Below are 22,212 nucleotides of genomic sequence, written 5' to 3' on the forward strand. Positions count from 1 at the left end.
ACCATTTTTAGAAAAGTGGGTTGTACTTGCCCCACACATGGGGAATCTCAGAATTTTTTGACGTCACTCGATACTGCTTATACCAATAGCTTATAAACAAAATTTATTTCACAAAAACCTTCACATTTTTGAATGAAATCGAGTAATCTATTGAACTGAATTTATTGTCCCTAATTAGGTGGCCGACACTGTATATAAGTATGGGTCATTATTTCGATGCGTTACAAACTTTTTGACCAAAACCAACTTATAATACCCTCCCCACATAGTGGTGTAGGGTATAAATATCCGACTAGAAAAGGCGTGCTGGGTTGCACAGCAGAAAAAAAATTAAATTCGAAGAGTATTGCAACAAAAAGACAAAATTATTTAGAGTCGAACCAGACTAAACTAAAAACTATGAAGATATGAAAGGAGGGTATGTCAACGACTTTAAAAGCAAAGAGTCTTTGCAATTATTAAATTATGCCAAGTCGTTAAAAGCTGTTGGCTACAAAGTCGTCAATACTAACCATGGCAGAATGTTTGTGAAGAAGGATGAAAATTCGAGGGCTGTACGCATAAAGTCAATGAAAGATGTTGATGATATTTTATGCAAGCAAGCTAAAATTCCATCTAGTGAAAGGAGAATTGAGGTATATGAAGATGAAATAAATGGTGATGATGACTTTGTTTATATAAACTGACTTAATGCCAAACTATACTTATTATGCAGTTATATCATTTTTATAACTTAAATGCATTTAATGAATATTCATAGAATAAATTAAATTCCAAATATTTAAATATATTATCATTCACCGTCAGAAGTATTTATTCTTTAAATAAATTCAACGAATCTAAGAGAATTGTTTGTGAATTGCCTAGCATTCCATCGGTCATGGCTATCCACGAAACATGGTTCGATCGTAGACTAAGAAATTTATATGATATTGATTGTTTTAATGCAGTTTAATGGTGTAGAAATGCTGCGCTTGGGGGAACTACGATATATATAAGCAAACATATAAAATTCAAAGTATTGATTAATCGAGCTGATAATTTCGTAGATGTTATCGCTTTATCTTTTCCGGAGATTATTGTAGCAGCAAACCATTGTAAATATATTCTATCTACAGATCACAAAAATTTTCTTTCTATATGTTTCTAAAACAGTTGCAAGATTTTTTATTACATATTCATACTTCTCCTTGTATATTAATGGGGGATTTAAATATTAATTTGTTATCTGAAAATATGCAAAGCAGAGCACTTCTTGAAGTTTTTGCTGAAGTTGATACGGTACCCTGTCATAAACTTGTAACTCGTCCATCAAGTAAGTCTTGCTTAGATTGTGTATTCAGTAATGTGACTAGACAATTGTCGGTATTTTCTGTTGAAAACACTTTTAGTGATTTTAAAAGGAAAATAAGTCCGTGGGTGACAGATGGTCTGGAATGTTTAATTCAGTATAAGAATAAACTTCTATCAAAAAGAAGAAGGGATACGGATAATAAAAACACATCTGAGTTGCTGAAGAGAATAAATAAAATCATAAAAAAATTAGCAACGCACTAATAGAAGACTTCTACAAGAATAATTTGAGAAGGTGAAGAGGGAATGTAAAGAAAACCTGACATTTTTTGAACATCAATTAGGAAGGAGTAGGTCAAGTTTACGAAGTATTTTGACGGAGAATGGTGTTCTTTTGTTTTCAAATCAGGAAAATGCTACATCTTTTAACGAATACTTTCCAGATTCCATAAACAGTTTACGTTCTGATATATCTAGTTATGCTACAGACGACATTAATGTTTTTCGAACCTTAGTCCAATCAAATAATAATTTCAGTTTTGCGCCACTTAACTCAGAAATGGTAGAGAAGGTGATGGGAAGTTTGCACAAATATATAGCACCTGGATTTAAAAAGATAACCACAAATTTACAATTAATAAGTAAGATAGTCAATTAATCCAAAACTATAACCAATTAATATGCTCTCAGTAGTCAATAAAATCATTGAGAGAATTATGTTCTTGCAAGTAACTTATTATCTTGAAAATATTAATATGATGTTTGAGAGACAGTATGACTCTAAAAAGGGTTCTGGAACCAATAAGTGTGTGGTAAACCTTATCGTTTTTATATATGGGGGATTAGATGGTGGTCATAAAGTAGCTGGAGTTTTCTTTGATCTTATAAATCCTTTGGCTTGGTATATCGTGATATACTTGTACGTAAGCTGCAGGCACTTGGACTTTCTTCCAGCACTGTATTACTTTTCAGAATTTATTTAGGAAACAGCGGACAACATTTCCAAATTGAGGAGTGTTCTAGCGACATACTTACAGTCTCACGCGGAGTGCCACAAGGTAGGCTGCTTGGGCCTTTGTTGTTTAAAATAAACGTTAACGATATTAAAAATTAAAAATGAACACTTTTGTATCCTGAAATCCAAAATGGCATCTGGTATTGGTATCTCTGTACAAATTTAAAAGGAAACTTAGCGTTGATGTCAAAATGATGATTGTTCGGCAATTGTTGTTTTCTCAACGTTTCTTTATTTTAGAATGAATGAAAATTGTTAATTTTGATTTACTTAAAGTTTCATAAAATTTAAGTTTACTACGTTGAATGTATGTGTTTGTGTGTATTTAAATTTTGTATAACTCCAAAGTACAAATTGACAAATTATTTATAAATAGGTGTATAAAAGAAAGCAATAACATTCTCCTCCCCGTGAATCAATCTGATCGCCAATATTCTTTGCAAAAACTGCCAATTTCGATAGATGTATGCGTTTGATTCCACTTGTTGTTTTAACTTCCGCATTTCTAATTTGGCCGTCCTTGACAGGAAAAAGTTTATAATTCGGCCTTTGAATTATTGACTTCTGGGAAGGGATTTGTCCAAAATTATTACGAGATCGCCAACTTCAACAGGAACTGAATTATTTCGCCATTTAGTCATACAAATCAGCTGTGGAAGATATTCGGTGATACATCTTTTCCATAAACGGTCTTTAAAATTTTGTGCAATTTTCCATTGTTTACGAATGCACAACTTCTCATCAGTTACGTTCGGAGTTTGCGTAGAATTTAAACAGCCGATTAAAAAATGATTTGGTGTAAGAGGTTCATCATCCTCTTCTGCGACCGGTACTTTAGTCAGTGGTCTTGAGTTTATAATGTTCTCAGCTTCAATTAAGACACTCTGCATTGTTTCAACTTGTGGAGATGATTCTTTTAGTGTTTTCTGAAGCAATCGTTTTATTATCTGAATTAATCGTTCCCATGCGCCACCAGAACTAGGGTTCTTCGGGCAATTAAAAATCCATTCTATATTTCGGCTAGACGCTTCTTCGAAAAGATCATGTTCATTAATAAGTTGTTCTTCCTTATTTAAAAGTTTTTGTGCTCCAATAAAATTAGTGCCATTATCACTCCTTATTCGTACGGGTGTACCTCGGCGATTAATAGAATTTCTCAGACATAAGATAAAGGCATCTGTAGACAAATAATGGGCTAGTCTCTTCTCTTGTCTTTACGACGTCCAATTGTCACGCCGAAGGGACCGTAAAGATACACACCTGTATATGTAAACGGCCTTAGAAATGGCGTAACTCGATCCGGTGGTAATTTTCCCATTTGTGTCAGGATTATTGAACAGAATCAATTTTGCATGTCAGACACCCAAGCTTCATTCTATTGTACAGAGTTTTTATTTTAGGAATCCAATATCTCTGCGTAAATCGTTTTTAGCGATACTTTTGTTTTGGCGGTGATTTTTTTTGTGATAATACTTCATTATTAATTTAGACAACCGGTGGTTTTGGGGTAGTATTATTGGTCTTCTTGCGTCAAACGGCAAACACAAAGCTTAATCCAAACATCCCTTCACACGAAGTATGCCATAATCGCCCAAATAAGGAACTAAGCTGTACAGAGTACTACTTCTTGAAATTGACACGCCCTCTCTTAAAGCCCTTAATTCACTTTAAAACATTCAGCTTGTACCAATTTACAGATTGTTTTACCAGCTCGATCTATTTCGATATTATTCAAATCACCTGAATAAACGGGACATACCCTAGCAAATCGTTATACCCAAGCTACGCTCCTTTTTAGCCTTGTACATGATGAGAAAGTATTAGTTAGCGACTGATCTTGAACCATACACACATGAAAGTTAGAACATAATTCTTCTTCTCGTGTACCCTTGTTAAAAATAATTTCATTTCCTGGCCAATGATTTTCGTCTTCTTTAAGAAATGATGGACCTGTTATCCAAATGCTATTATTAGTTCACTTCGGAGGAATAACAGTACGTGTTCCGGAATCAGCCGGATTTTGCTGAGAAGGAACATATCTCCATTGACAAGGATTCGTTGAACACAAAAATTCCGCAATTCGATGACTGACAAAGGCTTTAAAGTGGCTTTCGCTTGAATATATTCACTGCAAAATAATTTGAGAATCGGGCAAATAAAATACTTTTCATATGCTGACTTCATGGTTTTGTATTATAACTTGGCTTAACCTTGTTCCCAAAACGGCGGCTTGGAGTTCTAAACGGGGAATACTCAATATCCTAATAGGTGCACATCTTATTTTACCCATGACGAACGAAACAGATTCATTAATTTTAAAGTAACATACTGCTGAAAATGCTTCCTGACTTGCATCAACAAATACATGTAGTTGTATATCGGATTCAAACAACTTTGTCGACAGACAACGATTTATTTTGAAATCTTGTATGTTTCTAAACTCATTCCACCACATGCACCATTTTTTCTGCAAGTCTTTATGTATTGGATCATCCTAATCTATTTGATATTTCCATGTTTTTTGCGCCAATATTTTTTAATATAACAGGAAATCTGCAAACAAGCCAATCGGATCAAAGACAGCCATAGCAATCTTTAATAGTTCTCATTTCGTTGGAACTCTGGAATCATTTAAAACATCTTCGGCAAGAGAGTAAAGTCTTGTTTTAAATTGAAAAACATCTTCACTTTTATTCCAGTACATTCTCAAACTCAAAAATAATTACTGTTGGAAACAAATCCTCTTACTCGCTTACATATTTCGATTGCTTCAGCCTCGTTTTTAAAACTTGCAACAAAGTCATCGACGTAGTGTTTTCAATTAGGTCTCCTGCGGCATCTGGATATATTTGGACAAAGTCTGTAGCATTACAATTCTTTATATATTCTGCACAACAAGGAGAACATATAGCACCAAATATCATGGAACCATAACAAAATATTGCACTGGTTCATTCTTGTTGCCGAAACAAAAGTTCCTTGACGAAATTTTAGAAATATTTCTAGAAGAGGTTTCGCATGTTCAGGTCCTTTAAGAGAACAGGAATTTAACGACACATCCGCAATTTTAGCAGCCGCATCAAACACAACCCGTGGCTTTTCCGCCTTGTGAGGGTTTGCAATTCCAAAATGAGGAAGATCGTACAAATATATGGCCTCCCAAAACGAAACTCTAGCTCCTCTATTACCTTCGGAACATAATTCGGATAAATAAGCATAGATGAAACTGCTTCTGTAGCAGGTCCAGAAACGCATTGTTGGAGTCTCATTAAATTCTGGCGATGACTGTATCTAACGCTTCAGTCGTATCATTAAAATTGGCAATAAATAACGGCATTACCGGTAAATGGCGGCACGTCGTACAACTTACACATACATTCTGCGTACATTCATGCTGAGATGCAGCATCTCCTACGTTCCTGCTTGGAACTTGGTCTTCACGGATTTTTGCATTGAAATTGTCGGGCTGACCGGCAACATTCTCACCTGATATATTTCTTTTTGGAAACTGCACATCACTCCTTGTTGAGATTGAACTTCCCATTGCGGTTCTTGAAATTCTTACTTCCATGTCATCTATTTGCTTCCGTAAGCAAGTAATATCCGTACGGCTTTCTAGAACGACTGTGTTCAAATCCCTTAAGCCTTCAATTACGCCCATTATTTGATATTCCATGGGCGGAGCTGCCTCTCTCGTTGTTGCATTTAACTGATCCGGAAACCCATTGACAGGAGAAACGGATCTTGCTCGTCCAGAACGTAATCTAGCCATGATTACTTAGACTACGCAGGAAACTTCCAAAATTTGCTTTGAAAATTTTCCAACTTCCTTCTGGCAGAGTTCAGAGATTTATAATATTCCCAATTCGCTCGAGATAGTGAAAGTCTGGAAATCCAATCCAGATTAATCCAAAGGCAGCAAATCTCAAACAACGTTTCTTTATTTTAGAATGAATGAAAATTATAAATTTCGATTTACATAAAGGTTCATAAAATCTAAGTTAACTATGTTCAATGTATGTGTTTGTGTGTGTTTAAATTTTGTATAACTCCAAAGTACAAATTGACAAAGTGTTTATAAATAGGCGTATAAAAGAAAGCAATAACAATGATCTACCAGTCTTTGGTTCATTCGCACTTAACTTATTTGCCAATGTTATATGCGGGAAAAAATTCGACAGTTCTTAAATCTCTTCAGGCATCTCAGAACACCGCTCTAAAACTTGTTTTCAATCTACCGAGAAGGATTTCAACATAAGATCTATTTAGAGAACATGCAGTCAATGTCCTACCAATGGGAGGTATATATAAACAGCAACTAAACATGTTTATTTTTAAGTGTATCAGGGGAGTTGGATCCCATACTCTTCACATTAATTCGATTTTAGGGGTTACACAACGAATGACAAGGAAAGCAAGAAATTGTAATGTAGCTCGTTGACGGTTAGATGAAACTAAAAACCGCATTACATATATGCGGCCAAAAGAACATAATGTCCTCCCAAATACTTTAAGAAATATATTAAAATTTTCTCAATTCAAGCACGAATTATAAAAAGTACCTTATTGAGAATGTTGAAATACTTCTATCGTTGTAATTTATTACAGCATACACTTTTTTAAAACTTTCCTAAAATATATTTGTTAATAATATTAAGTTATGATTGTAGATATATTTTACGAGTGTATAATTTTGTAAATATTGCCAGCTAGCCTCTATTAAGTATTTTAAGCGCTGAGAAATAATGAAATAAAATTACTTTTATTTGAAATAAATGAACAATAAAAAATGCAAGTTTGTTTTCATAAAATGTATAGAATATTTTTTTAAGGTTAGTTAACATACAATTCATTGCGCTTGTCCACCAGACGCTTTTCTAAAAAATGATCTAATTTTATGGTAAGTTAACCTCAAAGTGTTATAGCGCTTGTCCACCAAACGCATCTTTTTATTTCATAGGTTCCAAAAGGCTCCAATTTTCGCCAAAAATTCCCAAAGCAATGTATTGGGATTCCAATATGGCGATTATGTAAAACTATTTAGCAATGTTCAAATGTGAATGTATGATTATGTAAAATTCTTTGTACCCAGTTGTTCGGGTAACTAGGGAATAACTAGCAATTTTGCTGGCTACTGGTAAACACCCCAAGTTACCACCCAATCTACTCGCAATGTTATAGACTGGAGAATTTAACATGGGGATGTCATAGGAAGGGGTCTATTGTCCCCTCACTGCATTACCAGTAACCACCCAATTCGATAGTCATGTGAAAGGCAATTGTCCTCTCACAGCATTACCAGTAACCACCCAATTCGATAGTCGTGTGAAAGGCAATCGTCTCCTCAGTGCATTACGAGTAACCAGTCAATTCGGTAGTCAGAAATGATAGCCAAAAATACTAGTAACTTGAAGTAAGATAAATGGGTTAATGCATATATGCATTAGCCACACTTTATTCTAATACATGGAGTGCAAATATTTTACAAAGGACATTATAATCTTGTATACATACAGATCTTGATCCTTGATTCTGGAACTAGTGTATGACTACTTGATACAGCGACTGATGTTTATTTGATCCTTGGAATGTTTTTCTCCTGGGTCCTTCAGATCATTCAAAAGTTCCTGAAATAAAATGTATAAAAGTTTAATGAAATGTCGCGATAATGAATTGTGACAAGACATGTATCAATACTTACCACAAATATATTATAAATATTCTTCTTAAATTATTCATCCTTTTTATGATTTAGCTGGTAACACGTTCTTTTTTGCATCTTAAATTTTTTCACAACAAACGCATCAATAAAAATTTTTAATTATGAATAAACAAACAAAATGACAGAATATTTTTTCTATTTTGTTAAAAAAAAACCAAATAATGTTGAAAAGAGATTACAAGAGATTGTGTGCCATTTTTGGGTGTAAAGTAACTAGGATCAATGAGTAACTAGTTACATGCCTATGTCAAAGTAGACAATTGCTATTTATTGAACAACTGGGTAGGGTTAAGTATGTGTTTTTGATAAACCGCGATTTTTCTTAAAAATTCCCACAAAAATATATATAAAAATTGCAAGGTTATGGTGGGTAAATGATGACGCCAGAAAAATGCGTCGAAATTTGCATAAAAACGCTATGTATGTTTGTATAGTAGTTGGTATAAAATATTTCACAAAATGTCTGACAAGTTTATGTTAATTGTTGTGTCACTACGTTTGGTGTGTATGTAAAGGGAATATTCCCAAAATATGCAAGATTCCAAAAAACAAGCAATAATTACCAAAAAATCAATAATTTCAAAGGGAATTGATTTGTAAAGTGTATGTGAGACTATGTAAGTATTTTTCTTCAATATGGCTTCAAAAACTTTTTATGAAAAGCATTTTAATTATGGCGGGTCAATTTTACAAAGTTCCCACAGTAAAGGGACAGACAATGAGATTGACAAGAGAGAAAAAAATAGTCTAAATTCTAACTTTCCACAAATCGAACGACAGACTTTCCAACGTTTTCCGAAAAATTATCTCTATTTAGCAAATCACTGGTAATTTTGCCGATTTTGGAAAAAATTCCACAAATTTTAACAATTTAATAAGAGAAATCTATAGCTTTTAATGCATGTGTAAATGTGGATGAATTTATGTATTCCCTAGCAGTAAAAAAGGGACTAACGTTTGTCCGTGATCCAAAAATATGTTGCGATTGGGTCAGTGTGTTAAATGGTGTCGAATTGTATGTAAAAATAGTCGGTGTCAAATTTAGCCGCACCCTTAATCCATTCTCGATTCCAGGCTTCAAAGCACAAAAACATATTTGTACTCACTTTGAGACTCTCTTTGTATAGTTGGGAGTGTGTGTTTGTGTGTTATACCCTAGTGGTGCACAATGTTCCACTGTGTCTTCTTCTTTCTGCTTGTTGGCTATTGTTGTTGTTGTTTTGTCATTTGTTAAATATTTCTTTTTAATTTGTTAAAAACCGTACCGCTTTTATTTACTGATTTTTTGAATTGTTGTTGTAAATTTTGTGTTACAAAATATGTATTAGCACAGTTTTGTAGTTATTGTAGTTTGTTTTTTATTATTTATTCTTAAGGTATACTCTTTTTTGTATTTGTTGTTTCTATATAAATTTATGATACTTTTTTAATTTTGTTTTAGTTAGAAATGGAAAATTAATTAAATTTATTTTCTTTTTTAATTTCTTTGAACAACTATAGATAACTTTTTTGTTTTCAACTGAGCTTTTTCTCTGTTAGTTCCACATAACGATTTTGATGTTATTGTCCCTTAGATGCTTCCAAAACTATTTGTTGCACTTTTCACTGTTCTATGTTCAGCCACTTGTTGTGTTCTTTTATTTTGGCAATTCTCTTTTTCTCACTGGAAATTTTGTATGTTTTTTTTTTCGTTTTTTATACTTTCACTGTCTTCTCTTTTTTCCAATATAAGTTTTTGTATTTTAGCGGCACTTTTCGGTAAAGTTGTTTGTATTTTTCCCACGTTTTTTTAATTTATTAATTATCACTGAGTATTCTGGTCTGTTTGTTAGCGTTAATTTTCATTCATTTTTATTATTTATTTAGTTATTGAAATTTGTTGTATTTTGTAGTTTTTGTCTCACAATTCATGTTGAATTTTTTAAATTATTTATAAAAACACTATCTGGCTTGCAGTGGACGAGAATGATTAGTTACAAACCTTTTTTATGTTTTTCCTTTCAGAAATGATAAGCATGTGTGAATGTGTTTTTGTAATTTTGCAATGTTTGGTTTTATGGGTAATTCAAGTTATGTGGAACATGTGTGTATGTACAAAAAGTTTAGGTTTTAATGCGATTTTAGGATTTTAAGTAGCACAATTTAGAATTTTGTTCAAAATAGATTTTTAATTTTACATTAACAACAATCTTTGTGTTCAATGTTTAACTTTGTGTTTGTTAACATAAGAAAATGTAGTTTTCTTGTTTTAACTTCTTGTTCTTAATATTTAACACAGTGTTTATCGTTGAACTGTTTCTAACTTGTAAATATGTACGTAACTTTCTCTTGAGGAAGAGGAAGTACGGTCGAACGCTCTAAAAGATCAGTGACGAACTGAACCATCGCTGCTCTTTGCGTTTCTTTATAGGATGCTAATTCCAGGATTTATTGGAAAAGAGATCAGAAGGTTACTGGTTAGCGGCAGCAGGTACCTTTGTATTTTTGTATTTATGTATTTATGTACTTTTGTACATATTGCGTACCGCTAGTCAAAATTATCAAAAAACAAAACAAAAAAAATACAGTCGTCATCAGAAGTATGGTCCTAGACCATAACATTTTTATATGTTTTTAAGTCACTAATATTAAAGGAACAGTTTTTATAATACATATTGTAATAGTTCCTTGAACACTGCGCTTTTTATTATAAAATAAAACACAAATCAATAAATATCAAAGAAGATACCCCGAACCAGTCCCTGCAATCCTCCCCATAATAGGTGAATATTTAACCAGTTAATAGTTAACAAATTCGGAGGTGTCATTAAGGAAAATCCAATTTAAAGGAACAGTTATGAGGCATTTTTAAATCGTATATGTAAATAATAAATAATAATTTTGACAATACAATATATAAATGGTGATATATTAAGAGGTTCCTATTTTCTTAAAAAAAAAAACCAAATTGAATGGGGAATGTTTATTATCATTTGAAATAACATTCGATCCAAAGACCGGAATCGAAGCGGCTTTATCCGCATACAATTTTGACTTTACATATTCTCACAGGAAAAAGTCTAACGGAGTGATATGAGACGATCTTGGTGGCCAATCGACTGGTCTAAAACGTGCTCACCGAAGTGTTCTTTCAATAAATCAATTGATTGATGCGATGTGGGAAGTTGCGCTTTTTTGTTGAAACCAAATGTCGCCGAGATTACGTGCTTCAATTTCAGACATCAAATAGTCGGTTATCACGGCGCAATAACGGTCGCCATTGACGATGACGTCCTAACCGGGATCATTTTGAAGAAATAAGGTCCTACGATTCACCCTGGCAGCTCTTGCATCTCTTTAAGTTGCTCTTCTGTCCAAATGTGGCAATTTTGCTTCTTTACATACCTAAAAAGACAAAAATGTGCCTCATCACTGAAAAAATTTAGGCTCGAAACACACTTCACACATAACGTAATTTTTCGTAATAAAGTTGAACGATTTGTAAAAGTTGTAGAGACATAAGCTTTTTCATGATAAAATGCCAAACAGCACTAAACAAACATGAAACAGGGACACGACTTACGCGTGATCTGTCAAAAAAGTCTGTTGAAAAAAGTACCTCATTTTGGATCACCCGGTATTTTGCTAATAAAATAAATGATTAAAATTATAAAAGACAATACGTATTTTTTTATACAGTGGTAAATGGGCGTTACGAAATAAGTCCCCAATGAAATAACTCCCCAAACTGAAAATGAAATAAGTCCCCAAAATTTTATACACAAAACAACAACAACTATAATTTAAATTTTTGGGGATTTATTTAATTTTTCTGGGGATTTATTTCATAAAAAAATTTTGGAGGCTTATTTCATTATGAAATAACTCCCCAAATTTAGAAATGAAATAAATCCCCAAAAATTAATTTGGGGACTTATTTCATTTTTCTAAAATTGCAAATTATATCCCACTGGACTTACCACGCATTCGTTATGCTTTCTCATGTAGTTATTGCTTATCAAGTAGTTTTTTGAAGAGCGTCTACTGATTAGTATGGAAGTCGAAATTATTGCCGCTGAGAAAAAATTTCGAAGGTATTATATATTCCAAAAATGATTTACACACAACACCTGCATTTGCAGCATAAAAGGTTGCAAATCAAGAGTGAATGTGGAAGATGGAAAGTTTGTTTAACAAAAAATATGGAGCTTAATCATTAGAATGAAGAAGGAGTATATATATCTAAAAGCATAGGGAAATATGATTGTGAAAGTAAATCGTTTTCGATGAATTGTAGTACGAGTAGTTGTTTGTGGGAAAAAGGACGTGTCTTGGTATCAAGTTAAAAATTCGCGCGAATTTTTAACTTGAAACCAAGACACGTCCTTTTCCCCACAAACAACTACTTGTACTACCATTCATCGTATTTGATCGTAAATTATTTTGTTGTGAAAATAGGTTGATATTTTGTTATGAAACCAATATTCGCGCGAATTTTTGTTTCATACCAAAATATCACCCTATTTTCACAACAAAATAATTTACATTAAAATTCTTAATATTTGAAAGCATTGAACATTTATCTTTATTAAAAAAATATTCCTATGAAAGACAGTGAAATAGATAAGTCAACAGAGTTATTGGAAAACGGTAAGATAACGGTGAAAATCTTTTTAACTTGGATAATATATGAGAGAAACGGCATGTGTACAAATGTGGTACCAAAAGTAAATATTTTCCAAGAGGAAATTCGAAAAGTTTGCTTTTCAGATGAAAACAAAATCTTTGAAAAATAACTCAATTGCAGAACAAAATAACGCCTTCAAGTGGACTTGTCGCCTAGAAAATTTGTATCTTAATTGATGTTGTATAACTGTATATGTTATCAATTACTATTTTTGCTACATACGAACAAAAAAAAACATAACAATCGATGAATTTTTTTGGGGAATTATTTCATTTTTACAATTGGGGACTTGTTTCATAATGAAATAAGTCCCCAAATTTGGGGAGTTATTTCATTTTATTTTGGGGAGTTATTTCACTTCGTTGGGGAGTTATTTCATTTAAATTTTTGGGGACTTATTTCATTTTCAGTTTGGGGACTTATTTCGTAACGCCTGGTAAATGTACTACACTAGTGGATTTTTGGCGTTGTTCCCCAAGGGGTAAGGTAAGGTATAATTTCATTAGTTCTCTTGTCTTTTTTTGCTAACTACTTCCACAAAAAACTTTTTGTACCTATACATCAATCGTCTGTTCGAAATATAAGAGTGACCATTGGCAAACAATGCCAAATTTTCTCAATTAATAAATTCGTTGTTTTTAAATATTAAAATAAAAATATTGCCAGCCTGTGGAAAAAAACAAAAAAAATTAAAAATTTATCATAGCACTGAATTTTCCAAAATCTTACTCTGGCGTTGTCGATATTTATTTATATATATTTTTCAAAATTTAACTTTTTCTTAATTGTGATAACAACATCTAAGTAATAATCTTTTTCTATAGATTCCGAGTATTTTGTCACCGATTGTGCAATCACAGTAACTTTGGTAATTTCATATTGTGCTGCATAATGTTTTCTTCAGCTATGCTAGCAGCAGAAAATCCCTTAAAAGCAGATGCAAGTAGGAATATTGTAAGTAAATTACTCTAAATACCTTTCATACACATATATCATACTTTGTTTATTATTTGTTTATCTTTATTGTTTGTTTATGCCCGTCCAACAAAAACATAAAGCTTATAAAAAATAATAAAAAAAATTAAGTTTCAGTGTTTTATCTATAAATACACTTAAAACTATAAAATAATTTGTCGCTTAGCCTCAATAAGTATATTCTTCCTCATGATGGAATCTCTCAAATAAAACGCTTGCTGTTAAATTTTGCCACCATTTTTAATTTAAATGCAAGTGTTTTATTTGAGAGATTCCATCATGAGGAAGAATATACTTATTGAGGCTAAGCGACAAATTATTTTCTAGGTTTAAGTGCATTTATAAATAAAACACTGATACTTATTTTTGTATAATTTTTTATTTTTAATTTTTTAGTAAATACATTTTTTGACCACTGAGAAGTCCATGACCAAATTGCAGTCAATTTAGGCCGAAAATGTAGGTAAAAACTTTAAATTGTCTGAAATCGAGTGGAACCGTTCTATGGGGGCTACACCAAAATCTGACCCATGTCCACAATTTTTGGTGTGGGAGTTTCTGTATAATTGGGAACTCCAAATGCCAAGTTACAGCCAATTCGGACAAAAAATTGGGGCAATATCCACAAAACACCTGAAATCGGTTATATGAGAAATGGACCCATATTGGTTTTGGTTTCATACTCATGTATTGTCATCCAAATCTGAAAAGTGTGTAAAGTTTCAGTTCGATTGCTCAATGAGTGAGATACTAGATTTTTACTAAACGGACACCAAAGCAATTTAATTAAATTTTTTTTTCATAGGCAAGTCAAGTCCGTTTTTCGGTATTTCTTAATCGAACTACGTGTAATTTCACGTTTTGGGTTACCAGTGGTCACAAAATATCTGCCAATGTAGGTCCAAATTTTGGTATACCCCATGTAGCGGTACCTTCCGATTTTCGATATTTTGAGGATTTTAGCTAAAATTTTTGACCGAACTTCCTGTAATATGACAATTGAGGTTGCTAGTGATCATGAAACATCTCCACTAAAAACTATCAACATAGATCCATTTTTTGGTATAGCCCCCAGATTTTAGCAACTATTTTTAACCGAACTACCTGTAATTGAGCATTTGAGGTTCCCAGTAGTCACAAACTATCTCCTCCAAAAACTGTAAACATGCATAACATAACAAACATAACAGCCCCCATATAATGTATTTCCCCATTTTCGATATTTTTGGGATTGTAGCTATATTTTGCAACCGAACTAGCAGTAATTTGACGTTTAAGGTTCCCAGTGGTCACAAAACATCGCCACCAAAAACTGTCAATATATGTCCATGTTCATAGTTCCCATTTATCGGCACATCTCGATATTCGGTATTTTGAAGGTTTTTGCTACAATTTTCGACATAACTACTTGTAACTCGACATTTGAGGTTACTAGTGGTCACACAGCATCTCCACCAAAAACTGTGAATATGGGTACATGTTTTTGTTTAATCCCCCTATATAAATTGTGAACATAGGTCCATGTTTTGTATTGCCCCCATAAAACGGTGCCTCCCCATATTTCGGTACTATCAACATAGGTCCATCGGTACCTCCCTATTTTCGGATTTTGGCTAGAGTTTTTGGCCCAACTATCTGCAATTCGACATTTGAGGTTCCCAGTGGTCCAAAACTTCTCCACCAGAACCGTAGGTCCACACTTTGATATAGCCCCATATAAGGTTCTCGACCGATTGAATATATTTTTTATGATTTTTTTACCTTAATTTAGGTATCAGTGGTCACAAAATATCTCCGCCTAAAATTGTGGACAGGAAAGAAAATAATTATTCCGCTTTAGTTCACAATATTTTATGGTGGAGGGTATAAAGAACTTAACGAGTTTTTACTTGCTTATCTTTACTATTTGTTTATGCCCGTCCAACAAAAACATAAAGCTTATAATTGATTGTACCACCAGCAAAAGCACCATTATGTGAAGAGCTTCGCCGATGGTAGAACATATATATGTCTCATTCGAATTTAACCTTGTTTACAAAAAAGTGCTATTCTTCAGTTGGGATACTCGCCTTCTTCTGGAAAGAAGTCGTCTGAAGCACCGCTATCGATTTTATGCACAGTTTCTTTGAAACAATCCTTTTTTGAGTGATTTTCCAATTTTGCTGAATCTTACGAGAAAAATACATTTTTGCGGCCAGGTGTTTAGGCAATATCAAATGTTTGGTGGAGGAAATACCCAAGGATGCATCTATCTCACGGTATATAACTAGGCGATCTCGAATCCGTTTACTAGCGGCATATTTCTTTTCTGGCACAACGGCCGATTTTGGGCGACCCTGAACACCTTCGTTTTTTTTGGCGAGGGCCGGCCACGATTGAATTCAGTAAACCAGTTTTTTATAGTCCTATAGTTTTTTATAGTCCTTTATTAACATACAAAGATTTAATTTGATCGATGCACTCTTCCGCGATTATCCACGTCGAAAATTGTGAAACTTTCAAGTCATTGTAAACAACTTATCGCGTGGTCGTACGACTGACTGTCCTTCTTACGTCTAGGCTAAATACTGTCAAACTTTCCAAAGAAATTTTCAAATGACTCCTGGCAAAACTCGGAGTTGCCTAGGCCAGATAGTTTTCGTGCATCCCTCGTACATCCCAATATGATACTGATATGGAATATGGATAACTTTGGGTAGGACATTTTTAGTTTAGATGTGTCACGGAGAATAAAATAATTATGTGTTTCAAAGATAAAAAATCTAACGCCATAGGTCCCCACGGAATATATCCTAAGTCCGTACGCATGCTGATCCTTCACCTACTGACATTTCTAATTTATTTTTTAACAATATTTTGACTTCCATTGTGTACCCCACTTCATGGGAACATGCTAGGATTATCCCTGTTCCAAAAACAAACATGAAATATGGGCCTATCTCAATCTTATCTTTCCTCTCTAAAGTGTCTAAGAAGATAATGCACAAACAAAATTCAGAATATCTGCAAAACAAATCTTTATTAACAGACTGTTTATGGTCTAGTTTCCGACCTGACCATAGTTGCGTAAGTGCCTTGTTGGAGGCTTCAGAGTCGATCAGGAGTGACATATATGACAACGCCCACTTCTTTTTACCATATATACTAACGACATCTCAAGCAAGTTGATTCATAGTAGGATACACATGTACGCTAACAAAGCAGTGCAATGCATGATATTTGTAAATGCATTAGCAAAATAAATAATGTAATGGACACACATGTAAACTGTTATGGATGCAGTTCTTTTGATAAAAAGTGAACCAGGCATCTCTTGGACTATGTAGACGTAGGACTTCGGGAGCCATTGAAGCCTAGCAGCAGTTGTTTGCGGGCTTCGCGTCCTTCTCTACACTAGCAGAGTTTATACTACAAGAATTATTAAAGACTCCCTTTTTATTTGCAGTAAAACATGGACCAAAAACTGACTTAAGCGAATAAGTAAAGTTATTCGATCTGCAAATATATATTGTAGAAATAAATATTATGATGATATTGGAAAAGTTATAAAAAATTGTGAATACCTATCTTAAAAGAGTTGCCTGTATTGGACATCACTTCCAAAAAATTATTTTAAAAATAAATAAATGCGTAAATTTTTATTATCTCCTTTAAAAAAAGCAACATTCAACTCAAACTTGACTTTGGACAAAAGTTATTTAAATCCAAAGTCATATAAAAACGCCAAAATGCTTATTTAAAGAGCTAAATAAAACATTAAACATTGTTTGAAGCTTAAGATAAGAAATGGACCTGGCTAAAAATGAAAATTTTTGAGTTAAATTGATATAAGAGCATATCTCAACATGATCACACTGAAAAGATAACTGGATTAGTTTCAAAGGTATCCCATTGGCTTAACTTTACGCTGTAGGCTCGGACCACGCTGAAATTTTTGTCGTAGATAGATCTTGTCTTCCTTATTACGGTAATATATATTTCTTATCCGTAAGTTTGAATAAAAAACCCATCGTATAACCGGTTGTTATGAACCTATATGGGTATCACATTACAGCTAATGGAAATACCTATCGAATAATATACTGGTTCACATCCGTCGTATAACCGGTTCGACAGAAATATCCAAAAACCGTTTTTAAAACCGGTTATTTTATAAAAAGTTATAAAACATTAAAAATAACCTATTATAAAGTACATCCAAACACCACGTAGTTTGTAGACTACATTTTAATTTTTTTAATGCGATCCTATTCGCAGCGGTACCTTATATGGAGCCGGAGATATTAGTCTTAAACCATCTGCTTCATTCCTTCTATAAACAAAATTTACAATATAATGCCATATTAATGCAATAAAAAAAAAATTAATTCAGTAAAATTTTGGATTGCGTAGCCGGTTTTTGGACATACCCCAGAGATGAAAATCTTAAGCACCGGCCAAAGTCCGGCATTCTAGAAATACTTTAAAATATAGAAACAACTTGGACGTAGGAAAACTTTGGATCGCGTAGCCGGTTTTTGGACATATCCCAGAGGTGAAAATTTTAAGCCCAGTTATATGACTGTTATGAACCCGTAAACCATTCGACAGGCATTTTCATAAGGTTTCATATGATACAGATATCAAATAAATCGGTTCATACCAACCGGTTCTACGGTGGGTTTATTATTCAAATTTACGGATCAAATAATCGGGTACGTCCCAGCCAAAAATATATAAGTTAACACATAATATGTTGTTTTACCTAATAAAACTAAAGCTCAGCAACAATAAAGTTGCATACTCTGTTAAACTCAATTCCAATTAAACTACATTGCAGACATTCATCTGCCCCAAATATTAAATTCCAATTAATTATTTTAATAAATCAGAAAATACACTTCCGTTGCAAAAGCAGCCAACTCAATGAAACTGCTTTGCAGAACATTTCGTCTGTCCGATTTCAATAAACCCAAGAAATGCAATTTCCGGTCAACCAATGCAACGCTCGACGCGTGCAGACAAATTTAATAGAATTTGGTAACAACAAATTATTAAAAGCTAAGTGACATGATTTCATGGAAAATCATAATGTCAAATAAGCAAATATTTGTAATCTAGTTTATGATTTTAACACAACATTAACTTCACTCTTTTACCAACTGTCAGTGAATAAAGTCGTCTTAAATCAACAAACGGTTTTTTAATTCGGGAGCGGCGAAACTTTTGATAAGTGTCACTTAAGTTCAATTTTGATAATTGAACTCCGGTTTTAAAAGGGTCCGCGGTACTCTTTCGACAAAGTAACGCGTACAAAATCTAGAAGATCTTAACTAGGATCTAGACGATCTTAATTTTCTTTCAGACCTAAGCTCTCGTAGGTCTAACTGGCGCCCGAGCAAAATTAAAAAAAAGTGTGAAGAAAAAGGCCCCGATATATATTTCTTATCCGTAAGTTTGAATAAAAAACCCATCGTATAACCGGTTGTTATGAACCTATATGGGTATCACATTACAGCTAATGGAAATACCTATCGAATAATATACTGGTTCACATCCGTCGTATAACCGGTTCGACAGAAATATCCAAAAACCGTTTTTAAAACCGGTTATTTTATAAAAAGTTATAAAATATTAAAAATAACCTATTATAAAGTACATCCAAACACCACGTAGTTTGTAGACTACATTTTAATTTTTTAATGCGATCCTATTCGCAGCGGTACCTTATATGGAGCCGGAGATATTAGTCTTAAACCATCTGCTTTATTCCTTCTATAAACAAAATTTACAATATAATGCCATATTAATGCAATAAAAAAAAAAAATAATTCAGTAAAATTTTGGATTGCGTAGCCGGTTTTTGGACATACCCCAGAGATGAAAATCTTAAGCACCGGCCAAAGTCCGGCATTCTAGAAATACTTTAAAATATAGAAACAACTTGGACGTAGGAAAACTTTGGATCGCGTAGCCGGTTTTTGGACATATCCCAGAGGTGAAAATTTTAAGCCCAGTTATATGACTGTTATGAACCCGTAAACCATTCGACAGGCATTTTCATAAGCTTTCATATGATACAGATATCAAATAAATCGGTTCATACCAACCGGTTCTACGGTGGGTTTATTATTCAAATTTACGGATCAAATAATCGGGTACGTCCCAGCCAAAAATATATAAGTTAACACATAATATGTTGTTTTACCTAATAAAACTAAAGCTCAGCAACAATAAAGTTGCATACTCTGTTAAACTCAATTCCAATTAAACTACATTGCAGACATTCATCTGCCCCAAATATTAAATTCCAATTAATTATTTTAATAAATCAGAAAATACACTTCCGTTGCAAAAGCAGCCAACTCAATGAAACTGCTTTGCAGAACATTTCGTCTGTCCGATTTCAATAAACCCAAGAAATGCAATTTCCGGTCAACCAATGCAATGCTCGACGCGTGCAGACAAATTTAATAGAATTTGGTAACAACAAATTATTAAAAGCTAAGTGACATGATTTCATGGAAAATCATAATGTCAAATAAGCAAATATTTGTAATCTAGTTTATGATTTTAACACAACATTAACTTCACTCTTTTACCAACTGTCAGTGAATAAAGTCGTCTTAAATCAACAAACGGTTTTTTAATTCGGGAGCGGCGAAACTTTTGATAAGTGTCACTTAAGTTCAATTTTGATAATTGAACTCCGGTTTTAAAAGGGTCCGCGGTACTCTTTCGACAAAGTAACGCGTACAAAATCTAGAAGATCTTAACTAGGATCTAGACGATCTTAATTTTCTTTCAGACCTAAGCTCTCGTAGGTCTAACTGGCGCCCGAGCAAAATTAAAAAAAAAGTGTGAAGAAAAAGGCCCCGAGTACTTAAGGAAAGGGACGCGTTGAACGCAAGCCGCTTCACCAGTGAAAATAAATGATAGTGAACATTAAAAAGAAAACATCTAATAATTAGAAAAAAAACTTTGAAAAAGCAAAACCTTCACTAAAAAGTACAAAAAGTGCAAAAAAAGTGAACACTTAAAAAAAAAAACATCTAATAAATAAACACATTGAAAAAAAAAGCAAAACCTTTATTAAAAAGTAAAAATAAAAAAAGTGCAAAAGAGTAAATGTTTCAAAGAACAAAAACATTGAAAACAAAAACCTAAACTAAAAAGTAAAAAGTGTGAAAAGTGGAAACAAACCTAAAGCGCCACAATAATCGAAATATTAAAACAGCCGAGACATTGAAGCGAGGCAGTGCCACAATAAGCCAACTATTAAAAAGTGAAAAGAAATCTAATAAGCCGAGATATTAAAACGAGGCAGTGCCACAATAAGCCAAATATTGAAGGAAGGGAAGAAATCTAAGAAGCCGAGATATTGAAGCGAAGCCCACTATATGCCCACAGTCCCAAGATGACAACTTTGCTGTTATTATCGTAAGATATAATTACTATTTACAATAATAGATATAGAAATAGAAACCATATATATTTGAATTAATACAATCTCAAGTCCTCTCTGAAAAAATAAGAAAAAGAAAATAGTCGATTCATCTTAAAATAAACAATAAAAATCTGTGTGAAATATCCTAAATTTGTACTTGGCAAAATTAGCTTCTTATTAAGATGGCAAATCCCAATAATTTAGTGCGACCACCCATCCTAAATGTCCCCCCCCCCCCCCCCCCCAAATCCTTCACATCCCCCAACACAACCTAACAGGAACGAAGGACAAATAAACTTGACAGACCTTAAAAATCTTATTCTCGAAATTGTTAATAACCAGTTACAGGCTGCGTTAAACCCGCACTCCATTCATACAAGCAAGGTAGACCAATCTATCGACGCGGAACATTTAGGCAATATAGGAGATTTAGACAAAATGCCTGACATTGTTAAATGTCTAAGGGAATTCTCGGGAAAACCAGGAGAGTTCAACTCCTGGAGAAAAAGTGTGGAAAGAATTTTAAAAATCTATGAAAATCTGAAAGGTACTCCGAAATACTATGGTATTTTGAACATAATTAGGAATAAAATTGTAGGTAATGCAGACATAGCACTAGAGTCGTACAACACTCCTTTAGATTGGCCAGCAATTTCCAAGTGCCTTACCTTACACTACGCCGACAAACGAGATGTATCAACGTTAGAATACCAAATGACAGGTCTAATTCAAGGAAACTCAACGGTTCAAGAATTTTATCAGGCAGTTTATTCACATTTATCTTTGATACTAAACAAACTAGGAGGATTAGAGGCTGGAAATGAGGCTCTAAGTCTACTAACACAAACTTATCGAAACAAAGCCCTCGATACATTTGTAAGAGGATTAAATGGGGATCTACCAAGATTGCTAGGAATGAGAGAACCTGCGGATTTACCCCAGGCTCTTCATTTGTGCCTCAAACTGGAAAACCAGAAATTCCGCACTAATCATGCCCAAAATCAAAATATTCAGCCAATTAAAAAAAGCCATCATCAAACATCTCCGACCCAGAAATATAATTTTCAAAAGAACAAACAAGAGTTCCACCCAAGCATAGCCTACATACCTAACCC

General features: G+C 33.5%; 1 protein-coding gene across 6 annotated transcripts in view; it reads left to right on the forward strand.

Moving 5' to 3' along the window:
* The window catches only part of Ca-alpha1D (Ca[2+]-channel protein alpha[[1]] subunit D), a 1,669,376-nt gene that overhangs the window by 680,861 nt on the left and 966,303 nt on the right, over window positions 1-22,212 (forward strand). For all 6 annotated transcript variants that reach the window (XM_073958159.1, XM_073958162.1, XM_073958158.1 and 3 more), the window contains exon 13: window positions 13,521-13,650. In XM_073958159.1, the coding sequence (XP_073814260.1) occupies window positions 13,521-13,650 (130 nt within the window). The remainder of the gene's footprint in view (window positions 1-13,520; window positions 13,651-22,212) is intronic.

Source organism: Musca autumnalis, unplaced genomic scaffold (genome assembly GCF_047663935.1).
Source record: "Musca autumnalis isolate F117 unplaced genomic scaffold, ASM4766393v1 scaffold_6, whole genome shotgun sequence".
NCBI lineage: Eukaryota > Metazoa > Arthropoda > Insecta > Diptera > Muscidae > Musca > Musca autumnalis.